Consider the following 18,787-nt stretch of genomic DNA (forward strand, 5'->3'; position numbering starts at 1 on the left):
AGATGGAGTGCCATGGATTGTGACCTGTGCTCTCACCTCGGTGTCCTGTGTAGCGGGGATAGCATGTGTGAGCCACCATTGCAATGCTCATTTGAAGACTCGTAATTAAGAAGTTCATTAGAGACTTTCCTTTTCCTCTCTCTGCTGACTCCGTCTTGACATTCTTTTGTATTGGAATCCCAACCCTCAAAGCCATCCTGAGGCAAGCCACCTGGTGCCAGCCTGCTCCCTACCAGAAGCAGGACTCCTTTGCAAGAGGTTTGTCTTGTAGATTTCCTGGAGGGTGTTTCTAACCTTCCATGGGTACACCAACTTGGCATGCCTCTCCTGAACCAAGAATTTTAGGAGATAACAAGATACCCAAATGCCGAGAAATGTAACCTAACTTTTCCTTAACTGTATTTCTGGCTCTTGTTTAAACTATAAAAATGAAAGAAAAAAATCAACCAGATGCCTTAAAGTCACTCTAAAAGATAGGTTTTTGAAGATAACTTGCTGTTTTATTATTTATTTCTGCTTGTTAATTTAGTGACTGAGGGAAAAATGGGTCATTATAGAACAAAAAGGCTCTGCCTAACACATATGTAATAACTCTCCTGCCCAGAATGGATCTGCCTGCAAGGGGAATGCTTGGCTGTTTACTCCTTTGGTTCAAATATAGAGTCGTCACCAGGGGAGTTGAGAGACCCAGGTGCTGGTTTTATCATTGCCTCTGCTACAGAGCCCTTATTTATTACTTGGCAAAGAGTCTACATATTTGTTTGGACACTAAATGGCAATAGAATGTACCTATTACCTTCGAATATCTACATTTCATTTCCAGTCAAAGTGACATCATGTCACACAGCCATTAAAAAAAGGAAATTAAAATCCCAGAAATCTGTTAGTGTACTGAAGTGGGTTACTAAGCTATAAAATATAAAGGCAGGGTCTCTGTGAGCTCTTGTCCCGTCTCCACTGCTCTGAGGAGTAAGTGATCAAGAGGTTCCTTCAAGAAGGAGGCTAGAGGGGGAGGACTTTCTTTAAAAGCCCCTTCTGAGCAGAGACATATCCATTTTTCATAACTGAGAATGTTTTGACTACAAGATTCTAATTTAAATGGGCTACAATAATTTTATTGATATGTGCATGTATGCAAAGTCCACATAGTAATGAGGGTCAGAATTTCCTTTTGATAATCTTGTGATTCGTCTTAGTGCATAAAATCTAGTTGCGTTATCTAAATTTTCTTTGCACATAACATTTCATGCTGCATAAACACTGGGACATTGTGAAAATAGCTTTGTGTAACTGAAGCCTGAAGGGAAAGGGTCATTTTACTTACTGGTTTCCTTTAGGGGCTTCTGAGATGATGAGCTTGGGAAGAAATCTAAATAAAGATTTTTTTATAAGTAGCCCCACACACACCAAAATGGTTTGATGTTTTTAACCATTTGAGTAACTTCTTTGATTCCACACCCACAAAAGAAATCCGTTTTTCTCTAGTTACAGTGCTCTCCCCGTCGACAGAGTGCAGGGGCTCCCTTGGTCAACTGTGGTACAGTTGGGCAAGCTTGCTCTTTATATACTTATAAAAAAGTTTCTAATTTTCTCAGCACACCATCTACCTACCAATAAATAAGCTTGAAGGAGTTGGTGGAAGACATTATACATTCAATTGTTTGTGGCGGCTCCAAGCCTGGTCACAGTTTAAATTTTGTTCTCTTTAAGTATATTATGGCCTTGGCAGATAAACCAGGGGCTGGTGGCTCATGCCTGTAATCTTAGCTACACAGAAGGCTGAGATCTGAGGAGCATGGTTTGAAGCCAACCCAGGCAGAAAAGTCTGTGAGATTCTTACCTCCAGTCAACTATTCAGCCATTAGTAGTGCAAGTGGTAGAGCAAGTCTTGAGAAAAAGCAGCTCAGAGATAGCACCCAGGCTCCGAGTTCAAGTTCTAAGACCGGCACACATAACCACCACAAAATGTAGCAGGAGAGGTGGTGCATGCCTGTGTGGAAGGAATGACAGCAGACAGTGAGCATTGGGTTCCATTCCTACAATCCAGGATTCCATCTCTTCTCTTGAGTTGATTAGACATACTTTCCTCAGTTTATTTTTAAGGGCTTAATGCTGTTCTGGCGCCATGTTGCAAATGTTTAACAAATGCACAGGATATACATGGCTCTAATTACCAAATAAGTAGACCATCCAGTATCTTTTGGAATTTTAAGAATGCATACGTTGGCCCCGTTTAATCCTGAGGGTTTACACACTAGGTCTCCTCTGCTTGGGATAGAGGGTGGTTGCTAAACCATGCTTATTCGACTGTCATCCCTTGCTAATTAGAAGGACATACTCTGAAATCCTTTCTAGCGTGGTTGAGGTGTTAAGGACAGGACCACAGATAGTGCTCTTACCTTCCCAGTCCTGCTGCAGCTGACGGCTGTATCTGCTTACCTTCTTTCTTTCTCTACCAGATGCTCAGCATTGTCTCAAGTTTGAAGGGGTGAAAATTGCTTAGTCCCATTTCTACTGGCACCTCCTGATCCTGAACACAAGGAGGTCACTTTGTTGAAGAATTCACTTTCTATTACATTCTTGCAGAGTCGACGTGTGTCCCTACGGTACAACCAGCCCCGCGGATGAAATAAATATACTATTCTTTATTATTCCTCCCCCATGACCTGCTCTGTTGATTTTCAAGAGATTTTATGAATAGTCACATATTTATACAACTGGCCAAAAGTGTACTACTTATTTTTCTTATAGTCTGTAATAACCTAGGCAAGGTTGTTAAAGGGTACACAGACCCCTTTTAAGGCATAGTTTCTTATGTCATTACTTTATACAAGCAGGTCAAATTCCGTCTCAGCAACAATCTCTCGCTCTTAACCTTTCCCTGTGATTATAAAAGTAATATATGTTCGTTCATTATAGAAAACACAGAAAATGCACAGCACAGAGGAGGAAAGTATCCTCAGAATCATACTTAGGAACAACTTTCTGCATTCTGTGTTTGGACTGTTTCTTTACTACTTGTGTTCTTATAAAAAGTAACCATGTTACATATATATGTGTATATATATATATATGTCAGTATTATGTTTGTATAATCTGTTTTAATCTAGCAATATATGCCAGTAGATAATATGTTACTACAACACTGGATTTGTGGACTGCATCACATTCTATTTTAAATACAATCTCATTTTATTCTATTCCATTCTATATCTTACCCTATTCTGTATGTGCTTTTAAAAGATTAATCCTTATTAGATGGCCCTGTCACATAGTAATTAATTTTTTTCTCTACTCATTACAATCAGAAAAATCACGATGTTCTTTTGAATATAGGACACTGTGCTATGTCTGGCTTATCTTCATCATGTTAGCCTTTGCTTATAATACTGGATGATTCCACTGTAATAGTTAATACCTAAATGGAGTACAAGTCCACATATATAAACTAGAAGCAGAAAGCAAATCATAAAGACATGGGAAATAAATTAGATGTGTTGCTGTTTACTATGTCTTCTCTCATTGTTTTCCTCAATAGAGTAGACTCATTTTTCTTTGAATAATGACTTTCATATGTCTAATTCAATTACTCTTTGGGGCAGCAGAATGACATCTCAGCCCTTCAGCTACTAGTTGTATGTGATATTTAAACTGAGTCTTTTAACTGATGATATTAAAAGTCAGCCATTCTGCAATGAGTTGGTCTTATAGGCAGAAAAGTTACATTGCATTCCCTACCCTCCCAATACCTCAGTCTCTTCATGAATAGCCTGTGGTTCTAAACACAATAGGAGTATTCTGCAAATGATTAAAGGGCGGGTCTATTCTGCTTTTATTGGTTGACTAGACAAAAAAAAAGCCAAGAGTTGGAACTTTTTAGGATGCTAATTACATGTTGAGATACTAAAATGATACATTTAATTGTCTACTTATGTTTAGTTGTTTTTGTTGGCAATTAGCATTATGGGAGGAGAGATGGATTTGGAAAATAACTTAAAACTTTAATGTTCATTCCTGTTTCTCTCATGCATTTCTTGATTAAATACCATGGATTTTTACGAGTAACTGATTCCCTGCATAAGGAATTCTATGGCTTTTTTTTTCTCTCCAAGTGTAATTCAAAAAAAAAAAACACATCTTCTCAAGGGTTTAGAAAGTAATTCATAAAATGGAAGGAATAATAAATATTGTGCCTTAACTCATATAGTAGTATAGAGAGATTTGGTACACCTGGGTATAATTTTAGTTAATTTCCACAAGAGACAAGTTGGAAGTTTACTGTTTGGAAAGCGGGGGCAGGGAGGAATTGACTGAATCTCTTATTTGCAAAAATGATTACATTATCCTAAATGAAAATGCTACTCTATTAACAACTTCAATAAGCATTGCATTTGGGAAAATTGTTTTTAATAAAAACTTACTCAAAGTTCACTTTGACTTAAGATATACAAGTGAGGAAAAAGTACTTAGTCTGATTTATGTGTCTTTTGGAGGTGTAATTACTGGCTCTTTACTCACCCATGTAAAACAGTGTACTTTTGTAAATGGATTTCTGGCCATATTATGCAGCCATTTTTTTCTTCTTACTTTATATGTGAGAGAGAGAGAAAAAGAGAGAGAGAGAGAAAGAAAGAAGTCCTGTCAATCAAGGAATTTTAAGGTTTATTTCCTCCTCAGAAATGATTGATAGCCTTTTAGATTTACAAGTTGACAAGTTAAAGGGTTCTATTGGTATAATTATGTACTAAATTCACAGTCTTTCAATTTAAATGTCCTTTTAAAACCACAAGATTATCATACCTGTATTTTGAAAAGTGGGCCGGTTGGTTTGGGCTGGTGTACAAATTGCTTCCCATTAGCCTTGGAATCGATTTGAATTTAATACAGTTTTTTAAAGTTAGTAGTAGGAATCTTACTTTTAAAATTTAGGTTAATGGAAATGCATTTTAAGTAAAAAATGTGGCAACTTTTTTTTAATGTATAGCTAAATGTAAGAACTGCCTTTTCACTTAGTAAGAGAAAAAATGCATGGTCAAAGGATTTGGTCAAAGGATTTGGTTAAAGACTACATATATAAATATATTTTTTAACCCCATGCTTGCTATTACTTAGAAAATATAGAAAATACCTGGAAGGTAGTTGGTGAATGGAATGGGCATCTTTCCAATTTTCTCAGTTGAGGCAGGCAGAAGGTACCTAGTATGCTGTGGCATGAATTCTGAAAGCAATGAGAAAAGAGCTTTTTACTTCCAGTGATAATTCAGGGAATGTGGTCAACTGGTACACAGGCCATTGTCTCCAGCTCTTGTGATTTCTTTTTTTTTTTTTTTTTAAGTAAACAGAGAACCTTTATTTGAAAGTGAAAGGAAAGTCATGGAAGGAGGCAGCCAGTAGCCAGTCTATTAGGAGAGGGGCCCCAAAGAGAAGTCCAGTGAAATCCTCCTGGAGAAAGGTTTAGAACTCCATAGAGGCTGGCATTTCTTTTTCTTCAAATAATTGTACTAATGCTATTGAGTGGACCTGTTTTTTTTTTTTTCAGATGGAAAGGTTGAATGGAGGAAGTGTTAAATAGCTGTATTTCTTTGTAGACTCTACCAAGGGTCTTGTATCAAGCCCACATTTCAGTGTCACAAGTGTTCCTGATTCTGCCCTAGACGAGCCCTTGGGGATTTTTGACCTAAATGTCAATCAAAGTGAATCCTAAATCTCACATCAAATACTATTTTACTATCCCAGTTATGCACTGAGACTGGCTCTGGGCAGAACTGAATAAACTGCAGTAAAACGGACTGGGGCACTGCTTGAGTGGTAGAACACTTACCTGGCAAGCACACAGTGCCAAGTTCAAACCCCAGTATCATCAGAAAGTCATAAATCATTCATGTTATTATTTCCCATCTACCACCACATAAGAAGGGATCAATGTTCAGAGAACTGTGCTACCAGTGAGCTACGCCTCATGGCCTGTGGGGACGAGTGGTCATCCCTGGGGGTCATGGCCCCCCACCACGGTCATTCACATGATGGCTGTGAGCAGGCTCAAAGGATTGATGCACAGCCCAGCATCACGAATCACATTCGGCTTGGTTTTCTGAGAAGCTCTAATTGTGTGACTTCTTCATTGCAGCACTCAATGAACCCACCATCGATTATGGTTTCCAGAGGTTACAGAAGGTCATTCCCCGGCACCCTGGAGACCCTGAGCGTTTGCCAAAGGTCAGGACTACCTCCTCTTTGGGGTACGGTTTGGGGCAAGGCGGTCTGAGTGAATGGCAAAATGCCCGGCCATGGATTCAAGTCAGTTCAGAGATAATGGATTCATGTTTTGCTGCTTTGTGTGACTGGTACTAGAGGGGTAATAAGAGAAGTGAGCACTCACATGCAGGCGATGCTGTGTTAACGTGGCATATGACATCCTCCCGTCCTCCAAATGCCTTTCGAGTCCTGGGACTCTGACCATTCTAATTTTAGGGAAGAAAATAGTGAAACTAAGAGAGGTTAAATCAGTTTCCCCTGGTCAACGCAGTATGTTATTTGTTAAGCTGACCATCAGACCTACCTAGCATAGGTCCAGAATCTGAGCTGGTCAATCTGGGTATTATGCCAGTTCTCTGTGTGTGTGCTTGTGCGTGTGTACACGTGTGTACACCAGTACTGGGGCTTGCACTTATGGCTTTGTGCTCTCCCTTGGCTCTTTTGCTAAAGGTTGTTTTCTACCACACACTCCTAGCCCTTTTGGTGGTTAATTGGAAATAACGGTAGAAGAAGGTAAGAAGAAAACCTATTGGAAAGACTGTACACAATCTAACAATAAGTTAATTACAATGAATGAAGAAAAAACCCAAAATCTACCTTTGCTGATTGCTGTATATCTCTTTTGTGTCCTTGAGAGACTTGGGGTCCTGTGCGGAAAGGATGGGCAAACACAGCTGATCACAATGGTAAATCCTAGCCCTGTTGAAACGAGGGCACCCACAGTTCAATGTGAAAGAAGTTCCACGGATGGACTTAAGGTAGCTGTTCACCTGCTGTTCACCATGTATACAAGAAAGCAGAATTAGGTTTCCTTTTGGGCCTAAGTGAAAACTGTCCAGTTAAGCTAGTGCTTGAGAGGCCCCTGCATGGCTGAAGTCTGCAGATGTGCTATTTCTAGGTCTGTGAAAACTCATTTGAAAAAACCCAGAAATTAAGCTAGCCTTCCTTATAGCTTAGGGACCTGCCTTCTGAGCTCCATCGTCCTTCCAGTCCAGCTTATGTGGTGGGGTATAGATACAGCCCAGTCAGGACACACCTGTCCTCTGCCTCGACATCAGGAAAGACCATCACTTCTTACATTGGCCTCTCAGCACAGCCTCTGTTTGATGGAATTGCTGTCTATCTTCATGAAAAGGCTCTTGAAGATTGCTCCCTGAGGTCAAGTGCTTTTGTCTTGGAGAGGGGTGCTCTTGCCCCTGACTTATTCTCAGTGAACAGTTGAATAGTCCACTTACCTAATAGTGAGTAGCAGTCCTCCTTCCACAGAGTAGGTCATCCATGGAGATGCTCATAGTATCCTCAGGTAACAGATTTCGTATTTGTGTGCTTTGGGTGAATGGTCCTAAAAGGTAAGGAACACTCAAAGTTGTCAGTACTTGCGGGCAATGAATGCTATGTTATTGAGGATTCTGTCTAGGATTCAGCTTCCTCCATTTCCCAGGAGACACACTGCGAGCTTTATAAGGCCATGGTGTGAATGATGTGTTTCTCCCTACTGTGCAGTAGCTAGGTGTCATGATGCTAGAACAGAGGACACAGACAAGGTCATTTTCTTCCCGCTGCTTGTGTTTAGCCTGTGACTCACTGTTTCAGGGCCACACTCAATGGATTAGGTGGAATTCCGAGCTCAGCCACCTATTAGCTATGCAGCCTAGGTGAAACTTCATGACCTTGCATTGCCTCAAGTTCCTTATCGGTCACTGGGCAGTGGTGATAGGACCTACTTTATCAGGTGGTTATTTCCATCACTGACTCAGAATTCCACCGAAGGTACTTCTCAGGGAATGATCAGCCAGGCCCTTGGCTTCTGAGAGCTCACCCCTCACATCTGTCCAATGCAGAAATCTGAATCCTGTGAGTGGCCATACATTTGATTTCTTTCTATGCCTTCGTTTTCTCACCTACAAAATGGGGATAACAACTGTCAATTTCATAGGACCCCACCAGAAGAGAAGCCCACGTGTGCCTTCCTTGTAGCGTCTGTCCTGCAGTGACCACTCTAAATAAAATCATGTATTGAAATTTTAGGCGACGTAATTGGTTTAATGGCTGAGGTCTTAAGAGGCCAGATTGTATTTTTCTTCTTCACAAAGGAAGGAGAGAAATAGGAATGCAGGGGTTGACGTCTGTGTACTCACTTTTGAGAACATTTTTACAGTTGCATGTTATGTTGGACAAGTAGCACAGGCATGCATGAGCTCTCTCCCTGATGGCTGGTGGTGACATAGCTCAGCCCTTTCTTCCTGGGTTTAGGGAGAGTAATCAGAGACACAATGGGGCTGTGTGTGAAGGAAACACTCCACAGCTTGCATGTGGCCACTTGACCACTGCAACAACAGAGCCCACCCCAGGAAGCTCTTGGTGTGACTCAGCGCCCCAGGCCTGTCCTCTTGGCTCCAAGTGTTGAAGTGGAGGAAAAGTTCAAGGGCAAGGTCAGGAAGTTGTAGATGGAGCCAGCACAAGGTATTCCTGCGGACTGGAGAGATTTATACTCCTGGGTTCATTGTTAGGAACCTACAACCGGGCTCCGCCTTCTCAGGTTCACGGTCAGCGTGTTTCAGCTGAGCTGTGGACCACACACCCTAAAAAACAAACTGCACTTTATTAAAGCCATGTGTTTGCAAATAGACAAAGCTAGATTCATACAACCACCCACATATTCTGTCAAATGAAACGGCTCCAAAAAATAAGCAGACAACTTTCCATAATAATATGCCTTTGTATACAGGCTTGTGACTTTTTTTTTTTTAAGAACTTGGACATGCTTTGGTTTACCAAAGGCCCTCTTTTGAAGGAAATTGGAAATGCTGACATGGTTCCCCACTTACCAATGAGGAAATAGGAGCAAGCTGAACCCTTCTGTATTTTGTCTCAGGAAAATAGCTGCTGTTCATACAAATTTAAAATACTCACCCTAGATGCGTTATTGACTTTCTTGTCATATGTACATGGAGAAGGGTGGGTGGAGGTTTCGGCTGTGTCTCCCAGACTTGCTTTCTCTGAATCCTGGCAAGAGAGGGAGAGTCATGTGACTTTGGTGTCAAGGGTGTGACTTTTCTCATAATGTAGAGGTGAGGGGCATGGGGACTGGGGCCCGTGAGGAATTCTGAGTGGCAGTGGCTACAGTAATGCAGAGGGGCCTCCCTTCTTTCTCCACCATCTTTTTATTATCTTCACCAGTGCTTCAGACAGACTGAGCCTAGCCAGCCTTCCACGTGTTTGCTGTGAATCCTGGGAAGCGGAAATGTGTTTACTCTATGCCTATTGGCAGAGTAGCTGTGCAGGATCAAGTTTTCTGCACAGGAGAGAAGTCAGCAACGCTTAAGCTCTTAGCCACTCCAGTGTGAGAGGTGTGGAAACTCTAAGCCTTGAGTTTCTCCTGTGTGAAGCAGGAAGGTCTGCTGCTGGGGTATTCCTGGCATACAGGGAGACTCCAAGGAAATGGGAATCACAGATGCCAGCATGGTGTGTGTCCCCCCCCATCCACAGATGTGGAGGCGGGGCCTTCGGAGCTCTGATGACTTGCTGCTGCAAAGTCATGGCTAAGGAGCAGGAAAACTAAAGTTCGAGCTCAGGTTCTTGGGCACAGAAGTATCATGGTGCCGAAGACATTGAGTTTCTGATGTCCTTGGATTTGGCCACCCCACCATTTTCCCTGGATGAGATTGGCTTCTCTGTCCTCTTCCTCACCGGCCTCTGGCCACCTCCTAGATCCTTTCTCTTGATTCCTCCATGGAGATGGGCTGGCATGGGGACCTCCACAGGGCAAGGGTGTGTGTATTTGCTCCCAGAGCAAGTCCTTGTTTTTGAGAAAATAAAGCAGTTAGGGAAAAAGTAACAAAGGCTACATTTGTGTATTTTGTTTTATGGAGCTGAAAATATCTGGCAAATTGATCCAGTGGGAGTAATAAATACACATTACTTTATCTTGTTCTTCACGTCCTATACCCCTGAGCCTTGATAGAACAACACTACTTAATAGACTTAAAGAAAGAGTAATTACACTCATTGGGGGTGTGATTTTTTTCCAGTTCTCCCAGCCCTGCCTGACCTTCTAATTTAGCTCACCGTGCTAACGAATGCATTTATATTCGTCTTTTATGAAGCATGTATACTGTAAAATTGGCTGTTGAACCCTCTGCAAGCTGTCCTTTCCAGGTTTCCAAGCCGAGCAGGAGAAGGAAATCCATCCATCTCCATACATCAGCGTGAATGCACAGCACACAGATGTGGCTCCCGACCATTTTTTTTATCCTTTATGAAACGTAATAAAAAGTATTTATCACATTTTTTTAACTTTAAAGCTTTTATACATCCTAGCATTATTTACAGCTAAACATGCAGGCAAAAGATGTGAGTGTTTTTAAAATGATTACTGTTAATGTTTCTGCTTGTCAGAAGTGCTTAAATTTTCCTGCAGTTTGTCTAAAAACTTGGTACTGTTGCCTTTTAAGAACAACACATTTAAAAAGATCTTGCAAGTCAGATTTGCAAACACGGTTGACAGTTTGTGATGAATGATATTGCAAAATCTGCAAGACGTTTGTCATTTTGCAAAGTCGACATATTAAGGAATGGATTAAGAAACTCAAAAACCCCTGTGGAAAATAACCACCCCAAACAAAACCTCAGCCAAACCTTGAACCCAGAGAACACCACCAGATTCTCTCACCCGGGTCTTCCCTCAGCCAGCAAAACCCGATTGTTCGCAGTGCATTTTCTCTCGCCATATGGTACCCTCATTACCATACACTAAGAGTCCATATGGGAAACTTGTGAAATGAACTGTATTCATTTTAACTGCCAGATGAGCAGCCTTTTGCTTTGCAAGCCTCGCTTAAGTCATCTGCTGTCTTCATGTTGTTATGGCAACACGGCACCAATAAAAAATTCTAATCTACTGTAAGTGATCACAGTATTTTAAGTGCTTGCCTATAACGGCCCTCAGAGGGGACGGGATAGGAGCGCTTCTCTTTGTCCAGAGGAGCCCAAAGGGTAGCCAGTCATTCCAGCAGGTGTCAGCAAAGGAGGGAAAGGGACAGGGGAGCTGCTTGTGGATTGTCTGGGAGGGAAGGATGGATGGACAGCAACCTTTTAAGACACACCGCCATCAGATACTCTACCCCAGCTCTGGACCTTCCATTTTCTGCTGGTGCTTGCTGGGCACTCAAGGGAGCCACGGAGGCAGCCTCTTCTTAGAAGGCTGCTCACCCTGTGTGTGGGGACTGGGGATTCCAAACACCAGGCTAATTAAGAGTACCTTGAAGTAGGTTGAAGTAATGGAGCCGGCAGTGCCATCTTTAACTATAAATCATCTTCACCTCGGCGGGTCTCATGATCTGTTGCCTCTCTGTCGCTCTCTCTGTATTGGAAGTGAATGTTTATAGTCTCAGTTCATCAGCTCACATTAGCCTCATGCTGAATATTTAAACACAGAACAATTTGAACACACCATGGAAGAAGACAGTGGCTGCACTTTCATTTGGAACAGCAAGGGCTCATCTAATAATAATTTAGTAAATCAGCCATTTAGTGGCTCGGTTGTATACTGCATTGTGCCAAATATTATTCAGTGCAACTGTACACTTGCAGAATTGAAATTTCAGACACCAAGTCACAGGGCCTGGTTCTTACTCAGTGGAGATGAACCACTCTCCCCCCAAAATCGCCCTCTTTCGTGTTGTGCGATTTATCATAAATACAGAGCTAGGGCAAAATGAAAGCAGAGTTGGCTGTATACCATGTATTCTAATTATGTTTTTATTGTTTTAGTCTTTATGCAAAGACTATCAGTAATTCAAAACCTGCCGTGAAAACACAAATAAGAAATCTTTGCCTAACCACATTGCAGCCTCACAGAAAAGGGGGGTGACTAAGGGCTTCACCAAAAGATAAAGGAACACCTCCATTTTTACCCTCCATACACACGTCCCTCTGGCTTTCTCCCTTTCATCTTTCACATTCATTTACTTCCTTTTCTCATGCAAGGAAAGGGATTGGCTATGACTTGTATTAGTAACCTAAATAGTAACTGTATGAGTTAGCATTATATCCAGAAATGAAAGTATCCCTTCTCAAACATGGAAATCAATGCACGTCCCATGGTGGATTCAACTCTTAGGAGGGGAAAAACCACACTTGAATTTGATTCCAGGAAACATTCTTTTCTCCATTCTCTTTTGACACACACGGAGTATGGAATGCGGTCTGTTTCCCCCTCCCTCCACTACATCTGCCAGAAAACTTACAGGAGAGTCGTTTTCCCATTGTGATGTTCACAGGAACTCGGTAGTCTCTACTGGTTATGTGCCTTTTATCTAGGAAACTCAGCATAGACTTCTGCTTCCTTGAAGTTGTGAATAGAATTCTGTGTATCGGCGTGCACACACACACACAATGCCACTCATGCTATTTTTACCAGGGAAAGAGGTTGTAGCTTCATTATAAAGCCATATGACCTTCACAAAACAGTCATAACTCTAGCTTCTTTACACTTAGAAGCTATCTCACATAGAACTACAGCCCCAGGTTCACTCAGGGATGGGGAAACTGAGACTTAGGAAGTAGCCTGCCCAAACTCACGTGATGAGTAGATGAAGATTTCCTACCCCACAGTGCTGCTCCTGCAGTGCTCTGTTCAGATCTGTACGCAGGGGGTTACAGAGGACTTAAGGCTCACAATCTACCCTGACTAGAAGAACACGCATGTTCTGGGGGACTCGGGATTATCGCTGTGATGGCCGACGGTGGCCTGATGTATATGATTCATGGAGGCAGGTGCTACCCCTTCTGTGGAGGGGAATGGAGCTGGGTGGACGCAGCTCATCGTCAGGTTGCAGCATGGCTTTGAGCCAAGTCCACTGGACTCCCAGCTCCAGGGCTCTTATCCCTTAGCTCCTGACTGAAGGAAAAGGAGGTCTAAGGAGAGGCTCTTGGTGCACATGAATCTTAAAATCCCTCATGCTCCGTGTGGGGCAGAGGGGAGGGAGAAGTGCTAGCATGGGCAACTGGGCTTAGCGTGCGCACACATACACACACCCTTGGGGAGAGTTCTTCCTCTCCACTGCAGAGTCCCTGTGGTTGGAAGCCAATAAGGATGATCCAAATGTTCAATTCTGGCCCCCTCTCAAATGTGGGAAGCACTGGGTTCTCCACAAGAGAATCAGTGTGTGACACTATTCCCCCCACACTCGGGGGTACCAAAGAGAGTTCCTCATGTATGTCTGAAGTAGCAGAAGGCCACAGGAAAGCTCGTTTCCAACTCCCAGCCAACCAACATCCTCGCTTTTCAATGAAACCTAGAGGAGCAGAAGCAGCCGCTCCAAGGCCCCAGGCCTTGCTTGCTGTTTTGGCCCTGCATAACGTTTCCATGAAGCTCTGTGCCAGGCATTTCAACTATGGGGGGACTCTGGAGGGTCTCTTGCTTGTGTCATTGATCTGGAAGATTCATCTCATCATCGATCATGCTCAACAATTTAAGACACAAAAACCTACTATCCCTTGACAGGCTTAACGACAAGTGAGTCCTGCCAGATGCCTCTCACTTGACCGAATTTCATACAGCTATAAAATATACACATGTAATTTTCCTCACTCACACACATCCCATCCATGTTCACAGACACATGACCAACAGCTTTCTTCGCTCTTGCTCACTAGTCTTTCGGAATAAAACTAGATAAAGCTAGATATCTATCCCAGCCTTGTCCTAGGGAAAAGGAAGGCACAGCTAAAAGACAAAGAGAAACAGAAATAGTTAATTTAGGGCTGTGTGTGTGTGTTTCTAAAAAGCTCAGGCTTCAGTGACTTAAAGGTGACTTAAAAGATTTTCAAGGGTAATTTTGACTCAAGGCAGTTTTTTGTTTCATGTGTGACTTTACAACCTACCCCCTGGAAAAGGCTCCTCTGTCCCTAGCTTTCTTTTTCAGCAGAGTCTTTTATCCTGATCAGAAAGTCGATTTCCAAGGCCACTCGGCAGGACCTAACCAAGAGCGCTGGTCTTAAACCAGCACAATGGATTGGAATAAGAAGAACCAGCTGGAAGTGCCCAGGTTCCGCTCTGTACCTGGGCACAGGTCACATCCACAAGGGTGCAGACCCCATTCTTCACTGTATTTGTGGCAGGAAACATTCCAGGCCCCCATTCACCAATTACCAAACACCATTTAGAAGAAAAAGCCAGGGACCAAAACAAAAAGGGAAACCATTGTCATAACTCTTCCCAGGAACGCCTGGTTCCACAATTTACACTTAACTGCTGACATCTGAAAAGTGGAACATTTTGGTAAAATGAATCAAGTTGTAATGTTTCTTTTATGAGGAAACCCCTTTCCCCCTCCCTCCTCCCCCGCCCCCGCCCTTGCAGGAAGGGAGGCTCAGCACCTCATGGAAACCGAGCTCGGTTATCCATCATCCCGAAGTTAGCTGTCCTAGCCGCCTTCTCAGAGGTCATGCGATCGAAACGGCAGCTCTTACAACTATATTATTGCTTATGGAACAGTAATTGAGGCACCAGATAAAAATTACCTGGTCTAATAGGCAGCGAACAATTTTCACTCAATAAAATTATAAGCCAAATCATTCATTTCATAACACTCTGGCTAATTTATTTGTTGACCTTTTAATATCTATAGCTCTTCAGTGGTATTAACTGCAACTCAGACAAAATCTCCTGTTCATTTCACTTTCATTGATTTTTTTCCCCATGGAAGCAATAAGGGCTGCTTGAAAACAGCCCTTTTTTTTCTTTGCACTGTAAAAGTCAATCATGTAAGTGAGTGTGTCTCACGTGGATATAGCTGTGTTAGCTTACAACCTACTTTAATTTCATGTGATTCAGAAGTCTCTTACACCCTGTTTGCAACAAAGACAAAGCTTTCAAGATACTCTAGCCACACAGGGTAATACTGTGTTTGAGAAGAAGGCTGCTGTCTCATCTGAGCATAAAACCAACTTTAGAATGAGGCACAGGTCCCAAATCTCTCATGTAGTTTCTTTGGATTCAAAAGCATTGATGCCTTGGTTTTTCATAGTAAATCACAGTACATTCTCTCGAAATACATAACGCCTTCAATCCTAGACATGGCAACCGATGTTGACATGGTTTGCATTTTCTTTTTCTTGAAAAACAAACAAAAGGATGGACAACCAGCATTCACTCGAGTGTGCCATAGGACAGAGTGGCTTTAGCTGCCTCTTCCTGTATAATAAAATACTAGGAAGCCTTTAGATCACAGCATTCTCAAAGGTAGTCCTGACAAATTTGGCATTTTATTTCTCTCTGGATATATCCTACTCACAACCTACACCTCCTCGACCCCTCTTTCCATTTTAATTTACTCTAAAGTGGTCCTTAGCCATAGAGAATACCCCTTCCAAGAGACACGTGCTACATGACAGCCACGCTGAGTGTGAGTCACGGGGTTCCTGTGTAATGTGAGGTTGGAAAGGGCATGGAAGGCTTCTGATGATCTGGGGACAGCTCCATTTGAAGAAGTTCCTACTGTGAGATGAAAAATGGAAGGAACGTCTCAGCGGATCCAGAGCTAAACAATGCCCATGTCTTTTTTTTTCTCTTTTTGACAATTTATTTTTTTAATATATTTTTTATTGTAATTAATAAAAGGGTTACATGATATTTGCCAGATAGAAGATGTATTAATTCACATACATTGATACCCTTTCACATGTCTTGGTACCCATTACCCTCCCCCCCACCCCCCCACCCTCCCACTCCTCACCCCTCCCACCCCCCCACCCCCGTCTTGGTTTTCCCCCCTTCCCTATCAAATTTCAAATAACCAAATACAAATAAATTCAATATATCAGATAACAAAGTGAGATACTGTAACAATATGAGATACCCAAGGGACAGCAAAGGAGATGAGAGACAACATAGTACATTAAGGACAACAATCATTCGTTATATAATAATGCCCAAGTCTTATGGTGGCTTGATTCATTCCCTGGCTGCCCTCATTATCCTGATGTCTCAGAATGCAGAGACTACCACTGTGGAATTTTCCATGTGGCTGAATAAACACAAAGGCAGCTGGGATATGAAACTGCTGTCCACTGGAATACAACTCTGTACCACCAGTACTTATGGTGTTGTATGCCCAGCGCTGCAGGAGAAGAGCTTCCAGAAACTTCTCATCAAGTTTTCAACATTGAGGTTTTCCCATCAGGAACATCACTTAGACTTTCAGGAGCAAGTGGGAGAAAGAGCCAGGGCTTCAAAGTCCAATGACATGGAGGAAGTCAGGGCCCTGCAGTAAATGCTGCAGTTCCACGCCCCCCCACCCCCCGCCCTGCTCAGGAATCTCCCAACTCAACTTTGTAATTGATGTTTGCAGTTTCTCTATGTCCCTCAACATAGTCTGTCTTGCTTGGTGAGCCTAAGGCCAAGCCAAGACTGTCCTCACCAATGACAGAGCTGTCCCTGAGCCTTATTATGACTTTTTGAGAGGAGCTCTCTCTCACACACAGAGTCCCAAGATCTAGTTATGAAAGCTGAGAATGAACAAGGCATGGTATGTGGGTAGCTGATGACACGGAGACCTGGCCTGGCGTTCCATGAAAGAAGGAAGTCCAGCTCTCGTCTCTGCTCACAGGGACTGACTTACTCTAAACACGGGAGGACATCGCTCCATGGCTCCAGTAGCAACCAGTCAGTCATTCTGCCTCTCAGCCTGGCTTATCAGCAATATATGTGAGGTCACATGCTAGCAAGAAGACTCCCACTGGTGGTGAAGGAACCTCAGAGCTCCTTCCTGTTGTGAAATGGGAGGAAAGAAGGGCTTGTTCTATCTGCATAGGTGGCTTCTGTGAATATGGAAATTCCTATGTATTTCTACCAGCTCCAGAGGACAGTTAATGAAAGCGGATGAGTGTCAGGACCAACCCTCAAGCTGCTAGCGGCTTCTATGTTGAGGTCATGTCTGTGCTACACATGATTCATGATATGAATCACAATTTTAAATGGAACCACAAGGCATCAGAAGTGAAAGAGCAAATTCATTTTTTTAAAAAAGTGATATTAATGACACACACAGAGTCACATACACACATCTCTCAATGATCAAAAGTTGACCTTTGGGAATTTGTATATCAGATTTTAAACATCTAGAGCCAAGTGGAACACCAAATCCAAGGGTTCCACTTTTATAAACCTCACATCCTCAGATAAATTATTGTGCACTTTTTTTTTGTCAGTCCTGAGCTTGGGCTTGGGCCTGAGTACTGTCCTTGGATTTTTCTCAAGGCTAGGGCTCTACCACTTGAGCCACAGCACCACTTCTGGCTTTTTGATACGTATGTGGTACCGAGGAATTGAACCTGGGTCTTGGTGCATGCTAGGCAAGCATTCTACCACTAGGCCAAACTCCCGCCCTCCCTTTTTTTAGGGTTGTTTTTATTTGCATTTCCTTTATGACTATGGATGATGAACATTTTCTCATATGCTTTTCTGCCATTTTAAGCTCTTCTTCTGATAAGTCTCTCTCTTTAGTTCCCTTGCCCATTTAGTGAAGGGTTTATTGGGTTTAGGGGAGATTAGTTTCTTTTTTTCTTTTTCTTTTTGCCGGGCCTGAGCACTGTCCTTGTGCTTTCTCAAGGCTAGAGCTCTACCACTTGAGCCTCAGCATCACTTCTGGCTTTTTTCTACGTATGTGGTACAAGGACATTCTCAAGGCTAGGGCTCTACTACTTGAGCCACAGCACCACTTCTGGCTTTTTGATACGTATGTGGTACCGAGGAATTGAACCTGGGTATTCGTGCATGCTAGGCAAGCAAACTCCCGGCCCCACTGTGCACTTTTTTAAAGTCAGCAATGCCATCTTAGAATAAACTGTCCAGCAGGAACTTGTCTGGTGTTTAGCTAAGCATTATGCCAGGGGCAGAGAGAGAGACAGAGAGACAGACAGAGAGACAGAGAGAGAAACAGACAGACAGACAGACAGACAGAGACACAGAGAGAGACAGAGAGAGAGACAGAGACAGACAGATAGAGAGACAGACAGAGAGAAAGAGAGAGAGACAGAGACAGACAAAGAGATAGAGAGACAGACAGAGAGAAAGAGAGAGAGACAGACAGAGAGATTAAAACCTATACATGTCCTCAAAGAGGTCTATAGTCCCACTGGCTCTATGCCAGATCAGGGAAGGTGCTGTGTGCCTGGCTGGGTGGCAGAGATGAACGATACTATTTTTTCAAAGGAATGATAAGGATTGCGAGCTGGCATATGAGTGGACTTATTTCTGATAGAATGGGATAACTGTTTCCAGTTTAAATTGTTATACTTAACTGGTCTGGGTGAATACTCAGAGAAGGTTACCTGACCTGAGCCTCTGTGTTTTCATTTGTCAGAAAGCAAGTGGATCAACTCTACTCTGCTAAAAGATTTGCGGGGAAGTCTGGATGCACTTACATTCCACACTGAATACATGACAGTTCTTTCTTTCCTTACCATACTACCACATCCCCAATACACTGGTACTCTTCATTCCCCAACCAGTGAAAGGCAAATGAGA

The 18,787-nt window shown here is 42.6% G+C and overlaps 1 protein-coding gene across 4 annotated transcripts in view; it reads left to right on the top strand.

Moving 5' to 3' along the window:
* Positions 1-18,787, top strand: part of Ebf1 (EBF transcription factor 1) — a 386,167-nt gene that overhangs the window by 347,497 nt on the left and 19,883 nt on the right. For all 4 annotated transcript variants that reach the window (XM_090321094.1, XM_090321095.1, XM_090321097.1 and 1 more), the window contains exon 11: positions 6,128-6,216. In XM_090321094.1, the coding sequence (XP_090177220.1) occupies positions 6,128-6,216 (89 nt within the window). The remainder of the gene's footprint in view (positions 1-6,127; positions 6,217-18,787) is intronic.

The sequence above is a fragment of the Megascapheus bottae genome, chromosome 29, assembly GCF_031878675.1.
Source record: "Megascapheus bottae isolate mThoBot1 chromosome 29, mThoBot2.hap1, whole genome shotgun sequence".
Classification (NCBI taxonomy): domain Eukaryota; kingdom Metazoa; phylum Chordata; class Mammalia; order Rodentia; family Geomyidae; genus Megascapheus; species Megascapheus bottae.